At 37.5% G+C, this 19,641-nt stretch overlaps 1 protein-coding gene across 5 annotated transcripts in view; it reads right to left on the reverse strand.

Moving 5' to 3' along the window:
• Window positions 1-19,641, reverse strand: part of Macrod2 (mono-ADP ribosylhydrolase 2) — a 1,986,218-nt gene that overhangs the window by 197,168 nt on the left and 1,769,409 nt on the right. For all 5 annotated transcript variants that reach the window (XM_071608715.1, XM_071608716.1, XM_071608713.1 and 2 more), the window contains one exon: window positions 17,630-17,711. In XM_071608715.1, the coding sequence (XP_071464816.1) occupies window positions 17,630-17,711 (82 nt within the window). The remainder of the gene's footprint in view (window positions 1-17,629; window positions 17,712-19,641) is intronic.

Raw genomic sequence — 19,641 nt, forward strand, 5'->3', positions numbered from 1 at the left:
CTGAAATCCTAACCCCCAAGGATATGGCATTAGGAAGTGAGTCCTTAGGAGTTGGTTTGATCATAAAGGTGGCACCCTCACAAATGGGATTAGTGCCCTTATAATGCATGTGCAAGAGAGACCCCTTGCCTCTTCTACCATGTGGGGAGATAGGAAAAAGACACTTTCTATAAGGAATTGGGCCTTCATGTTGATCTTGGATTTCCAGACTCCAAAACTGTGAGAAATAAATTTCTGGTATTCACTGTATGGAATTTTGTTAGAGCAGCCCAAGTGGACTAAAACATCAGTCAGTGCCAAGTCCTGCCCTGTGCTCCTGTTTGTTCCTCTCTGTTCACATTACTATACTCTAATTCTGACTCCAAGTACACTTTGCCTTAGGTATCTTAGAGTTTCTTAACTACTCTTCTCTTCTTCTCCTTTCCTACTCCCCTTTAACATATGGCTGCCAACTCATTATTAAAATATAGGTCTGACCTGATTCATAGCCATACATTAATTGCCGTCTGCCTAATGAGAAAAGTCTAGACCCTTCCCTGAGTATTGAGGAATACTCAAGGTCAAAGCTATTTAGTTCTTAGTTTCTTCACTTTTGTTACACCGGTGTCATCACCAACACAGATGGCAACATTCAACTACTCATCCCTGTTCTCTCAAGGTACCTGTCTTAGTCCCTTTTTTGATGCTACAACAAAATGCTTAAAGCTGGGTTCTTTATGAATAACAGGGATTTATTTAGCTCACAGTTTTATAGGCTAAAAGTATATCTCTTCATCCTCCAGTAAAGGCCTCTGGCTGCATCATAACATGGCAGAGGGCATCCTTGTGGAAGCTCATGCAAGAGCAGTGCATGTGGAAGACCTCATGTGGTGAGAGTAACATAAAAAGAATGGGGAGGGACCAGGGTCTCTCTCCTATAACAAGCCAATCTCATGAAAGCTAACCAAGTCCTAAGAGAACTACATTACTCCCTCCCTATGGTAGTGCCTCCATGATCTAATTATCCAAGTCCCCATCACCTCTATGCCATTACACTCTTCCTAGGGTGGTGCCTCCATGATCTAATTATCCAAGTCCCCATCACCTCTATACCATTACACTGGGACCAAGCTTCCAGCACACAGATCTTTAGAAGACAAAATGTACCCAAATCTTAGCATTCTCCTGTGTTGAGGCTTAGCTTCCTAAGCCTGCCTTACTCTTGCTGGGAATGCCCTTCTCCACTTTTATTCACCCGCATCCTTCAAGGTCAAGCTTAAAGTCTCTGATGGAATTAAGCAGAGTTTGTACTTGGAAACAGACAAGACACAGATAAATCAGAGAAGAAGTCTACAAAGCTTTCTACAGCATCTGTTTAATCCAAATCTGAATGAATAATGTTCTTTTTGTTTTGCCTTATTTTTATTGCCTTCTGAGTATAAATGTTAAGGATATTTGGGCTTAGGTCTGCATATTGTTCTCAAACTACCCATTCACTTGGCATGCAATCTTGGAGAAATTACCTAATTTTCCTGATATCAGGTTCATCATCTGTGAAGTGGGATAATAACAATGCCTTCTACTTAGAATTGCTATAAGGACTAAATGAGGTAATGTCATGTAAAACACTAGGACAGTTATTTAAACATTATTAAGCACTTAAAATTAGCTATAATAACTATAAACCCCATGGTCTACTTCTTGGTTAATATATCTGTCTTCCACATGCTCTTCTCTAGATCATAAGTTCTATGGAGATAGAGAACATGCCTTATAAATATAAGTCCTTGGTATCTAATGTCATTCATTTTATTTATAATTTTTACTGAATGGCCCAATCATGTATAGCTGTGCAATCTTGGGCAAATAGCATACAATAGTATACACCTCAGTTTCTTCATCTGAAAAATAGGGATGATAGAAGTACTGACTTCTTAGAGTTGCTGACATGTGTAAAGTGCTTACACAGAATGAGCATTCAGTAGATGCTGATTATTGCCATTATGGTGTCATTATTACTATTTTTGATATTTAATCACTTATTGGGCTCTACTGTGTGTAAGAACTGTGCTGGGCCTTGAAAATACAGGTTAATAATCCCTACCCTCATAAAGTGGGTGGTAAAGAAAAGTAAAACAATAGTCAGAACTGGAAGAAACAGATGAAACAGATTCTCTGATGGAGAAAAGCAGAAGTTCTATTGGGAAACAGACAAGAAGCAGTTAAAACAGAGACAAAAATCTATAAAGGCTTTTCCAGAAGAGGTGAGGTTTCATCTGTATCTTAATGATTGAGGTCAAGTTAGCTAGAAGAAAAGAAAGGCTGCAGTATATGCCCAGAAAATGTAGGTCCCCTGTCTACGTCCCCTTGTTCCTTGATACTTTAGTGCATAACAGCCTGACTTCCAGCCTCCTGCTCCTGGGTCTTCTGCTTGAGAGGTTCCTCTGGTTGCTAGAGCCCACTCAAGAAATATTAGGGAAATGAATACCCTGCAGGGCTCAGCATTCACAAATGAATGACAGGATTTGCATATCAGTACCCCAGCTCCTTTGCTTCTCAAGTTCATTGAAAAACATCCCAAGCTTGTTCCATACTATCTCCCTTAACTCCCTTCTCCCCATTGGACTTGAGCCCCAGATGTGCAGTGGTAATTGGTTTGTGATGTAAACTATTGCTCTCATTTCCTTCCTGGTCCCACTTCCACATTCCCCTACTGGTGTTTCCTGAGATTCCCTTTGAAATAAAATACTTCCATTTGAATCCTTGTTTCAGAATTTTCTTCTTGGGACCCTCAAATCAAGACAGGGTTATCACACTCAAGCATAAGAGAAAACATCTGTCCAAAGGCCTGGATGTGGACAGTCAAGATGCTTTGAAGGAAATACAACTAGCTCTGAATGGCTAAAGAGAGGGATTGTATGAGAAAGTACAGCTGAAGTGATAGTTTCTGACTAAGGATTGGCATTTCTGAATGCCAATCCTTCTATACCAGGTATGATGATTAATTTTATGAGCACTATAAGGTGCTCACACAGTATTTTGGTGTGTGGTTGAGGTTGTTTCTGGAGGAGATTAACATTAAATAGGTAGACAGAATAATGCGGATTGCCTTCCCAATGTTGGCAAGCATCAAACAATCAGATGAAGACCTGGATAGAACATAAAGTAAAAGGAAACCCTCAAGCTAGACTGCTTTCATTCTTGTATGTCTGTTTTTTCCTGACCCTGGAATCAAATCGAAACATTGGCTTTTTCTGGGTCTCAAGCCTATAAGGATTCAGAATAGAAGTACCTCTTTGGCTCTACTGGTTCTTAGACCTTTGGATTCAGAATGGAGCTACACCCTTAGTTCTCCTGGGTCTCCACCTTGCAGACTGAAGATCATGAGACTTGTGAGACTCCATAATCCTAGAGTCGTTCTTTATAATACATATCTCCAATATACACATTATGTATGTATCATACACCATATATACATATATGTAAATATGTATTATGTGTACAGATGTACACATGTCTAAATATATATATATATATACACAGATGTACACATATGTCTAAATATATATATACACACATATATATATATATACAGATGTACACGTCTCTCTCTCTCTCTCTCTCTCTCTCTCTCTCTCTCTCTATATATATATATATATATATATATATATATATATATATCTTATTGGTCCTGTTTTCTACTTTTCTGGAAATTACTGATTCACACACACCCAGTTAAAGGATATAAACTTTATTCTGAAAATTAGAATGATTAATCAACTTTAGGAAGTGAAGAGTAACACCATGCTTTGAAAGATTTTTTTTTTCATGAGAGGAATTTACTAAGAAATTATAAAATACATACCCAATATTTTGGTATTATTTGTATTAAAATCAATCAGAAAATACTTTTGGTCTGGAAAGCACCTAATGTGCCATTACATATTAATAAAATCCACAGCAGCTCAACATTATTCTATATAATGTGCTTGCTTGAGTTATATTTAAGCTGCAGATTTCTACTGAGTTTTTTTTAACTTTCTCTCTAAGAAAACTAGGCACCAAAAAAGACAGTGTGTTTAAAAAAGAAAAAAAAAAAAAACAAGAAAAAGAAATGATAGCCCATGGAAATGGGGAGCCATGCCATTCAAAATTTGGAAGTAGTTAGGAGACTGATGGAGCGTGGGCACAGAGCTGCTGCCCTTTTAAACAGTTCTTCAAGCATCATACTTCTTTGTTAGAGGACAAAAATGAAATAAAAGGTTTCTAGCCAAGGCGATACAAATACCATTTCAAAACAGAGAGCAATCCATCAGATGGTATTGTTCTGTGCATTCAGAAATGCCAATCCAGAAAATCCCCCCTCTCTTCCCGGGAGTAGACCACACAGAGGGTAAAACTCCATTTCCTTTTAAGGGGCCTCTTTGATGCTAATTTCATAATGGATGCTGTTTTTATTCACCGCATCACTCTGTGTCAGATTACCCTGTTGAGTTCTTCACAAAACAAACAAATATGACTGAAGTTCTTATTTTGATAAAAAATGTATGTGCAAACCAACAGTTTCTCATGAATAACCAGTTCTTGGTAACAGCTAGCTTCAGATACTTCAGAGGCCATTTTATAAGAAAATGGTTAGCTATTTTGAAGTCTAGACTGTCTATTTCAACTCTTATGGGAGACAAAGTTAATAAGAATTATTTTTGTTGTAATCATTATACCTGCCTTCGGAGAAGCACTTCATTTTTCGATAATAAAGTCCACAGGTTTTTTGTTTGTTTAATGAAGCATCCCATGGGTTTTGGAGTGACTTCAAATATGTCTACTTCTTTCCTCTGGGTCCTCCTACTAATAGTGTTTTGAGAAAGTAGAAAAAACAAAAATGCACACCCATACAAAACTCTAAAAAATGTTATTCTAAAAGCAGAAGTTCTCAAAAATATAGTTTCTGGGTCAAAAGCATCATTGTCATCTGAAAACTTGTTAGAAATGCAAATTCTCAGGTGGAACTTAAGATTTATTGAATCAGAAGCTCTGGGGGAGAGACCTAGAAATCTATATTTTAACCAGCCCTCCAGCTGATGTTCATGCACAGGGAAGCTTCAGAGCCACTGGTGCAAAGTACTGATATTGCTGCACTGGATGATGATCTTTCAAAAAAGTAGATGTTCATTTTTAGGAACATCAAGGCTGAAGTAACTCGTGTTAATGTAAAGGGTGCCCAAGGTGGGTTTGAGAAACAATTATGCTCTTCACAAAGATACTGCATGTTTTCTTCTGTGTTTTAAGATCACCCTGCTGTCTTACAGCTGGATGGATGGTATCATAGTCTGTAGTCAGGAATCTTAGATTGTCTATCATAGTTCTTGGATGAATACTAACTTCAAGAAAGTCTGTGACAGCATGGAAAAATAAAGGTGTTATGAAGGGGAAAATTACCATCATGAGTTACTAAAGCATTCTTTCCACCCCTAAGGGAACAAAAGAACAGACACCTAAAATTGATCTCTAATTTTCGTTGTAAAAATTTTAGGGGGGCTAGGGATGTGGCTCAAGCAGTAGTGTGCTTGCCTGGCATGGTGGGGTGCTGGGTTCGATCCTCAGCACCACATAAAAATAAAATAAAGATGTTGTGTCCACCGAAAACTAAGAAATAAATATTAAAAAATTCTCTCTCTCTCTCTTCTCTCTCTCTCTCTAAAAAAAAAAAAAAAAATTAGGGATGCTCACACACAGGAGCTAGTCTGCATGGTGAGCAATTCCATCATCCTGTTGTGGCTTTTTATTTCATCTGTTCATAAGTCCTCTGCCTTGAAGCTTAATTTCTTACCACATGCCTCTTTGTGCATTCCTTATCTTTTTGATATTTCATTACCAATGGATCCTAGGAAAAATTTTTTGTTTGCAGAGAAAGAAAATATTATTAGCAATAGAAATGCTTTTCAGGACTTCCTTATAGTAAAAAGATGTTGGAAATCCTCATGGCTTACTTGTCTTGAAAGCAGAAACTAGGCAAAGATAGACTGATAAGGGAACATCTTTACCTAGTCTGGCTTTTGTCATTAAGTTGAATACCTGGAGCCACTGAATCTAACAAATGGCTAAATATAGTTTCTGTAAGATAATTGATAGAAGTAGGAGAAAATTTAATTAATTAATTTATTTTTAAATTTTTCTTTTTTATGGTGTTGAGGATAAACTCGGGGCCTAATGCATGCTAGGCAAGTGTTCTATCACTGAACTACATCCCAGTTTGAAAAATTTTAAAAATAAATAAATAAACAGATAAACGCAAATATGTCTCATTGAGTACTCAGATCTCATTAATTTATAAATTAATTAATCAAAAGCACTTCTTAGAAAACTGCATGGCCCTGCTGCTTGCAGTTTTTCCCACTGGGTACACCATGGTACCAATTACTGAGATGTGGGATTCAAGAAGAGGAAAATTGGGAAGATTGGGACAGATTTTGAATTTGCTTTTTGGATGGGCTGTGTTGAAGATGTTTGAGGGTCTTCAGTGGAGGTGACTTGTGTGCAGGTGAGTGTACCAGATCGGACTGGGTCAGCCACAGACAAATGTCTGGAAAAGCAGATGACAGGGCATTCATCAAGATAACTGCTGCTCACTCAGGCATGAGAAGGACTTCAAAGGGTCCTGTGAAGTCATAGGATAAAATCAAATATGTGCTGGCTTTGGTAACCATGCTCAACCCATCCAAGAGGTTCTAATAACCTCAACAAGGACAGTTGCAGTAGAAGGATAGGGATAATCATGTGATTGCTGTGGATCACAGAATGAATAGAGAGTGAGAAAGACAACCCTTCAAAGCCATGTGCTTGAGAGTAGGGCTGTCTATCAAGCGGAATATAGGTTGCAGGATTTTCAGCTCCTCTGTTTATCTTTACTTCTTAGCCTTATCAGGGATTATTCATTCATATACTGTTCCTCAAAAGGAACTGTCTCCCTGAATTTGTGCCTCAATGTTTTCAACTAAAGAACAGAAATTAGTCTACCCAGGATGTTTGAAGGGTCTTTCAAAAGCACCCTGCCAGAATCTCTGTTAAGATGCCTACAGTATACTCCCTTCTCCAAGTAGCATTCAGTCCTGTCTTTTTTTGCTAGGACTTTTCTAATGAGATCAAACTCTACTTAGTCAAGGCTTGTGTTCCCAGGTCTTTATTTGTTCTGCTGTTTATCAGCATTTGCTACACTCACTGCACACTCAACCCTGTTGAAGGGACAGATTGCTTTCTGTCTGTGCCTGCTGCTTGTTCCTACATCCAGGTTGCTTGGTTACAGCAACACTTCACTGGATTTTCATTGAAGGCAAATGTGTTTGTAGCTTTTGAGGCCCATCAAGTGGAAATGGTTAGCACCCATTTCCTAAGTAGGCAGTAAGCTCATTTATGTCACATTACAGAGAGCATGGCTTGTAGAATTCTAAAGCAATGTGATCTGCACATTAAATGTGCACAAATGTGTCATGTCCCTGTAAGTATTCATAATAGAAGAAAATTCTGAGTTCTTTCAATCTGTGTAGTTTTTATATGCACTGAATATGGCATTTAGAGGAAAAAAAGTACAATTCAGACTGGGTAAGCAGTGTTTGTATATGTGTATGTGAATGTTACTTATTCAAAGATTATTGGTGTGTTTTTTAAAAATCATATCTGCAGTAAATTTCCAATTTAGGGCTTAAAATTACACAAACCTATTATCTTCAGTTCTATCAGTCACAAGTCCCTCAAGGGAGCAAAAATCAACCTGCAGGTAGGGTTGCATTCTTTTTTTTTCCTGGAAGCTCTGGAAGAAAATCTGTTTATTCATTTGCCTGGCTTCTAGAGAACACCCATATTCCTTAGCTCATGATCCTCTTCCATGGTCTTCAAAACTAACTCTGTTGCATCCCTCTGAACATTCTTTCAAAATCACATCTCCTTCTGATTCTTCTCTTCTGTCCCCCTCTTCCAATTTTAAGGACCCTAGTGACTATATTGACCTCATCCAGAAAACTCAGGATAACCTCCCTAACATAAAGTTAGCTGACTGAAACCTCAATTCCACTTGCAAGTTGATTTTCTCTTTGCAATATAACATAATCAAGGTTCTGGGTATTAGGATGAAGAAACTTTTGGGGGGAAACTTTTTTGACTGTCTCCCCTGGTAAAATTAGGAAGCAAATTGCTTTTCATAAAAATGTCTGAGGAGTAGAAAGTAAGGACAATTCTATTTGTTATTTGTTTATTTTAAATACGATGATATCCCATGAAGGATGTCCAAGGTCATCTTTTATTTATTTGTGGTGCTGGGGATAAAAACCAGGACCTTGCATATGCTACTCAAGTGCTCTGCCACTGAGCTACACACCCAGCCCACAGAACAATTCTATTTAGAAATAAAATGGTTTCCTCTGGAATCAAGTCTATAGGCTTAATCTTAAGTTCATTTTGACTTTTTGGTTTTTACTTCACTACTTTAGGATTTTTTTCATTAACACAAATGGCCAACAAATATATGAAAAAAAGTTCAGCATTTCTAGCAGGGAAATGCAAATCAAAACTACTCTAAGATTTCATCTCACTCCAATCAGAATGGTGTAAAGAATATGAATAATAATAAATGTGTATGAGGACGTGGGGAAGTAGTACACTTACACATTGTTGGAGGGACTGCAACTTAGCATAACCAATAATGGAAAGCAGTATGGAGATTCCTCAAAAAACTAAGAATGGAACCACCATATGACCCAGTACACCACTCCACAGTTTTTATGCAAAAGAAATAAAATTAGCATACTATAGTGACACAACCACTTCAATGATTATAGCAGCACAATTTACAAAAGCAAAGTTGTGAAACCAGCCCAGATGCCCATTAATTGATGAATGAATGAAAAAAAAATGTGTTAGATATACATCATGGAGTTTTACTCATCCATAAAGAAGAATGACTTTATGGCATTTGCCAGTAAAGGGATAGAATTAGAGAACATCATGGGAAGTGAAGTAAGCCAGACATAGAAAATTAAGGGTCATATGTTTTCTCTCATATGTGAAAACTAGACCAAAATAAGGAAAGAGTGGTGGTGGTGAAATCAGATATCATTAAAATAAAAGGAAGATCAGTGGAGTAGAAGAAGGAGATCAAGAAAGAGGAGGGATGGAAAAAGGGAAGAAACACGTAATAAATTTAACAAAATTACACAGTGTACATGTATAAACATACCACAGTGAATTCCACATTAATGTGCATCTATAAGCACCAATCAGAAATAAGTGAGTGAAAAGACCAGTGGAGTAGAGGAAGGAGAGTAGGGGGAGGGAGGAGGAAAGGGAGGAGAAGGGACTGGGAACTGAAATGGAATAAATAAAATTCCATTCATGTGTGATTTTGTAAGAATGCACCCAACTACTATATATAACTCTGATGCACTAATGAGAGAGAGAAAATTTTCTTCTTCTTTTTTCTTCCATTACTTTTTCCTTGCTTCTTTCCTTTCTCCTTTTCTTTCTCAATTCTAATTCTTTCCTTACACTTTTCTTTCATCTGTCTATTCTTTTCTTTGTTGGTTATAAAATAAAAATATGACAAAGACAAATAATGAACAGATAAATTATTGGTAACACATATTTGATAGGTTTAAGGACCTTTAAAGACATCTTGTAAGTCAAAGATGAAATAATCAAGAAAAGTATATAAATGATATAATTAGTAATTTCAAATAAGAAATTTGTGGATATATTAAGTAACTGGAATGGATAGACCAAATTAGCAGCCAAAGAACTGCACATGGTTATCCATTAATTACTTTACTTCATGTGTAAAAGTGATAACATTATGAGAATGTGACCCATTGAGAAGAGCAGGAGAAAACCAAGGTCTTATCTGCTGTTCATGGGAATGTAAGCTCAGGTTGCTAGGAGTGAATAGAAATCCCAGCATTTGCAGGCAGTGCTCCAAACAGAGTGACCAATTTGACAATTACTAGCAAAAGCATCTGGATTTTGTAGGCATCTGAAAAGAAATTCCACCTTTCAGAAAGTATTAACAAATACGAATGATACCAATATTTATTTATCAAGATTTTTTTTTAAAAATGTTGCTTATAAACAAATACAGGATCATTCGCAAAAAAAAAAAAAAAAAAAGATTCCAAAGTTTAATAAAGTATGTTTTGGGGGAAGCATTGGGTCCATTAAAATTATATGTTATGGAAGAATATATAATGACTCGAAAAGAAAATGTTCATGATTTGTGTTCAATGACAAAAGCAAGTTATGAGAATGAATTTCTGATTGTTTGCGTTTTTAATTTCTAAGGACCAGAAGGATAAACAATAAAATATAATTCATCTCTGAATTATAGGACAGGAAATGGTCTGCATTTTTTTTCTTTTTGCTCATCTGATTTTTACTATATACCAACATTACTTTGGTAATAAGAAGTTATGGGTTTTTTTACACTGATCGCAAAAGTTAAGTTGCCTACTTTAAATTTTTTTAAAAGAAATAAATGTAGATATTTTAAAATTTATTATGCATGGTCTAGATACCTACCTGAATATTCATTTACATTCTTATTCATTAGATTTGGAATTGGCCCATGACTATGTTTTCCCATGACAAGACTGAAGCATAGAAAAACAAAATGCACAAAGCCACAAATTCTGGGGTTGTGACAGGATTAGAAGCTACATCTTGCAATGGCAAACCTGGCAGCGTATTCCCTTTCCCCATAGATTCTTTTGACTGTCAAACTCTTCACTAGTCATTGATTATATTTCTGAGAAATTCCTCACCCTGTCATCAACAGTGCCTCAAGCTGCTGTCTTCAAACAGCAACTGACTTGGCAAGAAGAAAGAAAATCTCCGGGGCCCTACACACCCTGTGTTTCATCATTGTTCTTAGAAAACTGGTGAGGAAGGAGGAAGTGAGCAGAGGAGGGGGAGCACATGGGAGGGCATTATATAACTGGAGGAACACTAGTGTGACAGGAGCTCTAGCACATAACTGTGAAAGGAATATGGGATTTTTGTGACAGATAAGGTGCTTTGCATGATTATCCATGTTTTCTGGACCATTATAGGAAGAGGAATTGCACAGTTGAAAAGCTTTGATGCCATTCTTTACCAACTATGTGACTTTGGACAACTTAGTTTTTTTTCTTCAGTCTCTGTTCACGACCTTCCATCCCCATGAAGGCACATGAAGATTCTATTACATAGGGTTGTTGTTTGAAGGCCTGTCTTTAATTAATGGACTGAAATAATCCTTCTTAAATACAGAGACTTCTCGACTTACGATGGGTTGCATCCTGATAAACCTATTGTGAGTTCAAAATATCTCAAACCCCAAAAACCCTTAATACACTGAGCCTAGTGAACATCCCAAACCATCTACGGTCTGCTGTCGAGTATCTGTTGGGTCCCTTCATCATCACATGACTGTCTGAGACTTATGGCTCACTGCTACTGTCCAGCCTCATGAGAAAACATCATACTGTGTATCTCTGGCCAGAGAAAGGATCAAAATTCAAATTTTGAAGTATAGTTTCTATTAAAAGCTTAACACTTTGCAACTATTGTAAAGTTGAACAATCTTAGGTGAAACCATCCTTAGGCATACAATAGACACTATGTGTATAGGATCTATCATGTTTCTCTTTCACTCCAAAAATTGCTCATAGTTCTGACTGCTTATTAGAAGAGGAGGAGCATCAAACTACTCCGAGACGCACAAATTGGAAATAAGCATCCTACTTTATTTCACAATTTCTCTAATACAAACTGTCCTTCTTCCTCTGTGTCGTTTATATAACACTCAGCATCACTTTTCTGTTCCCATTCATCTTTTAAAGATTACTACAAATGCCATGCTTTTTGTGAAACTTGCCTCAACCAAACTGTTCCTCATGTGTATTTTCCTCTGAATTTCTGGATGCTATGACCATGGCAATGTGATACCTGATTACTTGCTAATATTGTGTTTTAACTGTTTGGCACAATGCTTGACTTCTTCTGGTATAAGAACGGTATTGTCAATGCATAGGTTCCAAATCCAACTATTCAAAGAAATTTGGGTAAGGCACCAGTAGGGAAACCCTTTGAAATAAATCCAGTCTAAATGCAAAGACAGTTTCAGTGACCTCAATGGTAAGAGAATGGTGGTTACAGTAGACAGAGTTTTTCTATCTCTTTACTATGACATTTATGGATAGATAATTCTCTGTTGCAGTCTGGCTGGGCACACAATCACGAGCCACCACACAGCTTGTAGATTCAAACAGCAACTCTTTATTCCCGAACTCACACCAGCCGTCTACAATCATGTTCTGGGGAAATCCACGTTCTCTGCCCAAATCCACCTCCACTGGGCTTCTGTCTCCCAAAAATATACTGTCTGAATCCCGTGAGAACTCAAGGGGAACTCAGGCAGCAGGATACGCCCTATTCCCAGCAGGAATAATCTTAAACCTTAAACCTGGAACCTAAACTGGGAACGCCCTAAACCCAATTATCCTAAACCGGGAACACCCTAATCCGCCCTGGTCCTTGAGCAAGGTCACCTACATTCAATGTCACTGCAACATGGGGTACGCTGGCAAGGAAATTGTCATACCTACTTGGCTAATGGCTCCCAGCAATTCTCTATTATGGGGAGCTGTCTTATGCACTGTAGAATTGTATATTAACATTCCTGGCTCCTACCAACCACAAACCAGTAGCCTTTTCTCTACCATATTTATGAAAAACAGATATGTCTTAAAATGTTCCCTAAAGGCAAAGTCATTCATAATTGGAAACCACTGCAGTGAACAAATGCAGGATTTCCCTTAAAGGAAGGGCCAAAAGGGCTCTCTCCAAGCTTCCAACATCAGGATTCTTTGATATTGTTACAAAACTGTCAAGTTATTATTTGTTATTATGAGAAAAATTAATATCCCCAAGTTCTCTATTAGGATTTAAGAAAAAATTGACTTCCATATTTCAGATAAGGACTTTTACCCCCCTTACATTTAATAAAAACTACACACAATTCTGCACACTGAAAAATACGAACCTTTTATATAAAGAACAAAGAGACTTCTGAGTTGAATCACAGAAATACTATTTGCTTTAGGCCATGTAATGGTGCACTGTAACTATAAATTATTTGCAACCAAAGTGTATGATAATTCCATAAAGCTGCCACGCTCTATTTCCAAATAATACATCTGGAAGGAAAAAGTCAAATGTGCTTCACCCCACGGCAAGACATAAAACTGTTGCAAAAAAAATCATTGCTGATTTCTTTCCTTTGAGGTTCCCACCGCATTTCCATGGTGGGCACTGTTATGGGCTGAGTCGTGCCCTCACCCTGCAAGATTCATATGTTGAAATCCTAACCCCTGGTCCCTCATAAAGTGACTATTTAAGAGACAGGGCCTTTAAAAAGGCAATGAAATTTAAATAAGGTCATTAGAGAGGGTCTTCATTCCATCTGACTGGTGTTCCTATAAGAAGAGGGAGGACATTAGATCACAGGCAACTCAGAGGCAAGACCAAGAGAAAAGACAGGTATCTACAAGCCTAAGAAGAAACTAATCTTGCCCATACCTTGATCTTGAACTTCCAGCCTCCAGAATTTGTGAGAAAATGTTTTACTGTTGTTTAAAGCACTCGCTTTATGGGACTTTGTTTTAGCAGAACTAGGAAAACTAATGTAGGCAATTTTCTATTTTCTCCTGTGGTCATGCTATAAGGTCTTTTTGCTTACTCCATTATCCCTCACCTGCTCACCTGCCATGCTGCCTGGATGATTTAGATAGAATTTTATTTTGAGATCCATGATAAGATACCAACTTGATTCGCATGAGAAAAGTTTCCACGAGGACATTTATAGGAGTTGGAAGAAAGAGGAGCATGGCCACTTTGAAAAATAATGGGCAGCAGATGAAATCAGGGACAGGACTTTCTCAGTGCTCCCTCCAAAGACATCCTGGAGCTTGACCTCAGCCTTCTCTGATGATGCTCTGAGAAAATGAACCTATTATCACTTGTACAATGACAGATGTCATTCTCAATTTTAAAATATAGTTCTGCTGGTTGGTAGCTGTATGCCACACTTTCCTCAAGTATGCCTCATATTCCAACATATCTAAAAAGTAGGGCTGTACAATGATTGTACAATGCAGTAACTGCCTTGGCATGCATTTTCAAGCCTGTCATAGTTGTTTGAAACCCAGTTATACCCCATCATCTTTGGCCTAGTTAAAACCTCCACTCCCTGTGTGGGTGGTTGTGATAGGACATATTCACTCTTCATTTCACTGACCTAAAAACCCAACATATTCCACCAATGCTGGCCATGATCAAATCTAATGGCCAACACCAAAGTCATGTAAATAAGTTACCTTTTAATGAACATTTTCTTTAAACTAGCCAATCCACAAAGCCCTGTGTCAAAGCCTGAGGGATAACCCTTATGGACCCTAATGAAGGCACAGTCCCACGGACTGTCTGTCTCTCCCTACTCCCCTTGTTAGTGGAGCTCCTTGCTGCCTACAAACTTCCATTAGCCTCCTGACAGCACCCTTAACCTCTCTGGACCTGTAAGTAATAAATTTATTCTGTATCATGCATTTTGGTTTCACTTCCTCATGATGTCTCACCCAATACATCCATCTGAAACTAACTTTCTCCCCAGTCAGGGGTGTCCTACACAAGTGTCCTTAAGAACACATTAAAAAGAAACCATAACAATAGAAATCACAATACAGGGTTAATCTGTATTGTGTTCTTAGAATTCTTAGAAGAACTGATGAGAAGATGAATTGATTAGCCCATGTAAAGAAATGAATGGGGTGTCTGGCTAATAGGAAAGAGCCCATAAATGTCAGCAATTGTTCCTAGAGGAGTAGTTACACCTGTGTCATATCTTCAGCATGATCTCTTCTACTTTAACTTTTATTGTTTTCTCATACATTTTGTTGTAGATTCTCAATTATGATACAATCACAAACATGGGATTAAAGAACCCCCAAACAAAAAGGTGCCGATTCATATAAAAATGACTTGTTTTCAGAACTATTATTATTTTGTGTTAGGAAGGGTTATGAGCACTAGCAAGAGACACTCTGAATGCCAGTTTAGGGAAATATATAGTAAGCCAGGAAAAATTCATTCCAATAGAAAATGGAGTGGTTATAAAATAACCACTTAATTCACATTAAGGGCAGGCCATGTATATCATATGTATTAGCAATCATATATTCTATTCGCCATCAATTTTATTTTGTATCATATATTTGGCATTTACAAATGGCTGATGCCTCAATATTGCAGAAATACACCACAATTTTTGAGGATTTTGACATTTAGTTTAAAATGTACTCACTATTATAAATAAGCACTGGAAATAATTTCATGAGCATGGTGTGCTTTGAAGCATTGATGTGAAACTGAGGGTGATTTTATTATTATTTCACTTGCTCAAGTACTGAGATGAGTTTTTGGATTTGTTTAACATAGCAATTTTTCAAATAATGATTTATTTGCATAGTTATTAATATATTCTAGACCTCTAAAACTGCCCTATTTTCTAAGAATCTCAGTGTGATTTTTGGCTCTGCATCATTAGATATACCTGCTGATGGATAGGTTTGTTTCAACATCAGTGGATCATAATTACACAATTATTTTTTTAATGTTAGGGTCTGTAAACAAGTCAAGATGGCGCCTGGCATTTTGCCAGAGGGAGTGGTTTGTGAAGTAACGCCAGCGAGCCATTAAGTGTGGAGATTCCTTATTGGTTGACTGCTGTATCTAGTTTATGTTAATTAAGATAAGCTGTGTGTAATGTATATATACCCCTCCTGTCCTACAATAAACGGCTCCCACTCCTGCAGTATCAGTGTACACAAGTTGCTCGTCACCCCCCAGTTATTTTGCTGCAGCCGGACTGCGGCATTTTTAATCAAGTGTTCAAGTGAAAACATGTTTTTGTTTTAGAAGACACAAAAATGAATGTCACTATTTTTAAACATCTGAGGGAATCTAAAATTCATAAAATCTTAAAAATTATGCTGCAATTTTGACAAGATGTGAGACGATTTGTGTCAGAGACCAAGTCATATTTTTTATATAATGAACAATTCCTTTTAAGAAAACACTTAAAAATGCACGTATCAATCAGCTCACGGTAGTTAGAAAGGAAATCAAGGAAAAAGATGGAACTAAAGGATTGAAACAGAAAAAAAAAAAGAACTCCATATGGAAAAAAAAAAAGCCATCAGATTAGGGCCAGAAGAATTTATTAAATTCAACTCATTGCAACAACTGCTTATTAAACAGTTATCGTGTGCTTTACACTGTGAAACACTGAGGTGCTAAAACTATGAAGAAAGGTGAAGAAAGGACAGGGAGGAGGAGGAGGAAGCAAAGGAAGAGGAGAATGAAGATTACAAACACAACCCTGTTCCTTATCCCATAAAAATCTTCGAGGAATTTGTATTAAGATCCAGTTAGGGAAATACTTAAAGTCCCAAGTTAAATACATTTAGAAGATTCACCTTTTGATTATAAAACTGGAGAAAGGACTTTAAGTTAGAAGAACTGGGTCCACTTAGAGCATTGGCATGGGGGTTGAACATCATCATTTTTCTGTCATGGTTCCCTTCATTGCCCAAGTCCTACAGATAGATCAGCATCTGTGGGTGGGGCATGCTTTTTCTTGTTTAGTTCTGTCAGAGGGCTTAAGAGGGCTAATGTGCACCAACACCCTTTTATTCACTCTCTCCCACCAAGCACAGTCACCCATTGTGTGAAAAAACTACTTACTGATGAGATGGAAACTTCAGGAAAATAAAGCTTTCTGGAAGGCAGGCACTAACAATGCTCACAGTAGCCTGAAATTTCCAGGAGGCAGTTCTTACCGTGGCTAAGGAAAGCACTTTGGGCACTGTGACTTTAATGACACCATAAAAATAACAAGGCATTAAATAAGCCTCAGCCTTAATAGGCTGGTAGAGGGAGAATGGGAAGAAATATTCAAATTATCCCAGTACGACTAATGGCACATTCAGTGGATGTAAATCCATTACTCAAGGTTCTTTAATAACCCGACATTTCTCCTACATTCTAAAAAGGAGTGTGAAATAAGGTGAATGGCTACCATTCTCAGATTGCCTTAGAAAGTGCCACTGTAGTCATTGAAATTTGGCACGAGAAAACTGGGTGGAGTAGGGCTGGAATGCAGGAACAGTTTGAATCGTGACTACAAATATAAATGGGTTCCTCAAAATTTCCAACAAAAGGATTTAATGTGATCAATGTAGTCATGAGGCCTGGAAATCTTACTCATTGGGGAAGAAAATACAGACCAAGCAATATGGGGACAAGTGGAGTCATTTGGTCCAAACCCTCACTTGGATGTAAAGAATGGGGACCTAAGAAATGAAAAGACTTCCTAAGACAGAGAGGTCTAGAGCCCAGGTTTACTGTCATCTCCTTCAGTGCTTAGAAGCTATGATACACATTTGCAGAGATGGCTGACATATGGGAATCACAGTTGTTAACAGTCCTGAAGATGTAAAGTGAGATATAAATATAAGTAATGCTTCTACTTCTTCAATTGTGAGTTTCAAAGGAAACAAATGGCTTTACTCACCTACAGGGAAAAACTCGCTCATTTTCTTTTTGTAGATTTTGAAATCAACTTCTAGGAAGACGCAGAAGATGATCCGATCCACCTAGAGGCAAACAATAAGCACTCAAAGTGAAAGAAAATATGGCAATTTCTTTCCTATAACATGGTCTTAGAACAAACAAAAGCAAATGGAAAAACCTCATACAGATGCATTTAGTGATATAGCTCACTACCTCCCAGCATTCAGTGAAGTTCAAGAGTACCGGTATGTGTGTGTGTGTGTGTGTGTGTGTGTGTGTGTGTGTACACTCTGTATATAAATAAACCCACAAGCTCTTTGGTGGAAAGATGTTATATAAATCAAATAAGAAATAATAAATGACAATAAGCCACTTTGCAGCAAGCTATAAATAAGAGCTGGGAATCCGACAGGATACCTAGACTTTATGTTCTATAAAACAGCCACACGAGAGGCACACAGCAGAATGACAATAAAGTATGTCAGTAAACAAAGAGCTCTTTGTCCTACTCTTGTTAGATAAATATATTTATCAAACCTGTTAGTATTTGAACATTGTCCTAAAAAACTTCCATGCAACTTGATTGTCGTGAAGTTGCTTATATTTTAGCCTAACATACTCAGAATTGCAATAGAAATAAAACATTGTTAGTTGATGGTGACACAAGGTCAATATATCATTTAATTTGGTAGATATTTTGAATCCAAAAAAGTCACCTCAAAAGTAAAACATGCGCACGGTCTGTTTATCCTCTTTCAAACAGAGTTTCTCTGTGTTAGGAGTTTCTTTGAAGCATTCAGAGAGTGGTATGGTACACAGAGACAAGAGGTGGAATATACACACTGCTCATGCTTAGTCTATATTAAGTTGGTGACTCTGAAAATAAACATCCCTTTAGTTCCTTCATTTGAACAATGTAGAAAAAAGTTTGAGAATCACTCAGTCTATCAAAGTGCAACTGATAAAGCATCAAATAAGGCCTTTCTCATGTTAGTAGGGAATGAAATAGGGCATGAATGCAGCAGGATAAGAAAGAACCCAATGGATATCATCCACCTAAACCTGCAGCTCTCCCAACTTGTGGGGTATAGATCCTGCTTGCCAAGTGTGAAAGTTCCCAGTGAGAGAGACCTGTGGGGTGAGACATGGTAACTGGGTCATGAGGAACCAGCAAGACTGATTCACACCTCCAATCCGTGGAAGTCCATAGATCTGGCTCCTTCATCCCTTCACAGGTCTCCGCCTCACTCCACCTCAGCTAAGGTGCACTGCCTTCTGGGCAGGCAATGGATTCCATGCTGTAATAAACAAAGACCATACAGCCCCTCTAATTGCCCCACAGGATGGATTATAAGAGAAAGCACCTAGCCTTCAGAGTTGGAAAGACTAGGGTGCAAATAACCATGTTTCTTTTCTTCTGTTTTCACGTTGGGGTCTGGTGTCCAGCCCTGTTAGCATATCATTAATATATTCTACAAATACCAAAACTATGCCCATTAAATTTATAGTTCACTTTTCAGGTGAACTATAAATTTAGCTGAATAAATGATTAACTCCGTGTAATAACAAATGTGCATCTCCACTCTGCTTATGGTGTGTTTATGTCCCATGACTAAAGCTCAGAATCATAAAGTTGAACAATAGAAAAGAGTTGCCAAAGGTCATGTACTCCATAATAGAAATGCATTTCTAAGAAATTTAAAACATGAATATACAACAGTGTAGAAATACATTGTACTATTTAAATAATTGAGAGGACATTAGGCTGGTGTAGCGCCAGACCCCTAAGTGCCTACATAAACAGACTGAGCGTAAACAGTAAAAAGAAACAAGTATCAAATATTTTCTTTGCCTGTATCCACATTCACCCTACAAAAGCCTCCTCATGTACCTTCAGTCCAACCCAAAGCGTCCCATAATCTGGAGATGTCTAATTCATGAATTTCTGTCTGGTCAAATTCTCAAATTTGAACATGACTCAGTTAATCTTTTGTCAGAACTAAATATGGATAC

The sequence above is a fragment of the Marmota flaviventris genome, chromosome 2 (assembly GCF_047511675.1).
Source record: "Marmota flaviventris isolate mMarFla1 chromosome 2, mMarFla1.hap1, whole genome shotgun sequence".
NCBI classification, from domain to species: domain Eukaryota; kingdom Metazoa; phylum Chordata; class Mammalia; order Rodentia; family Sciuridae; genus Marmota; species Marmota flaviventris.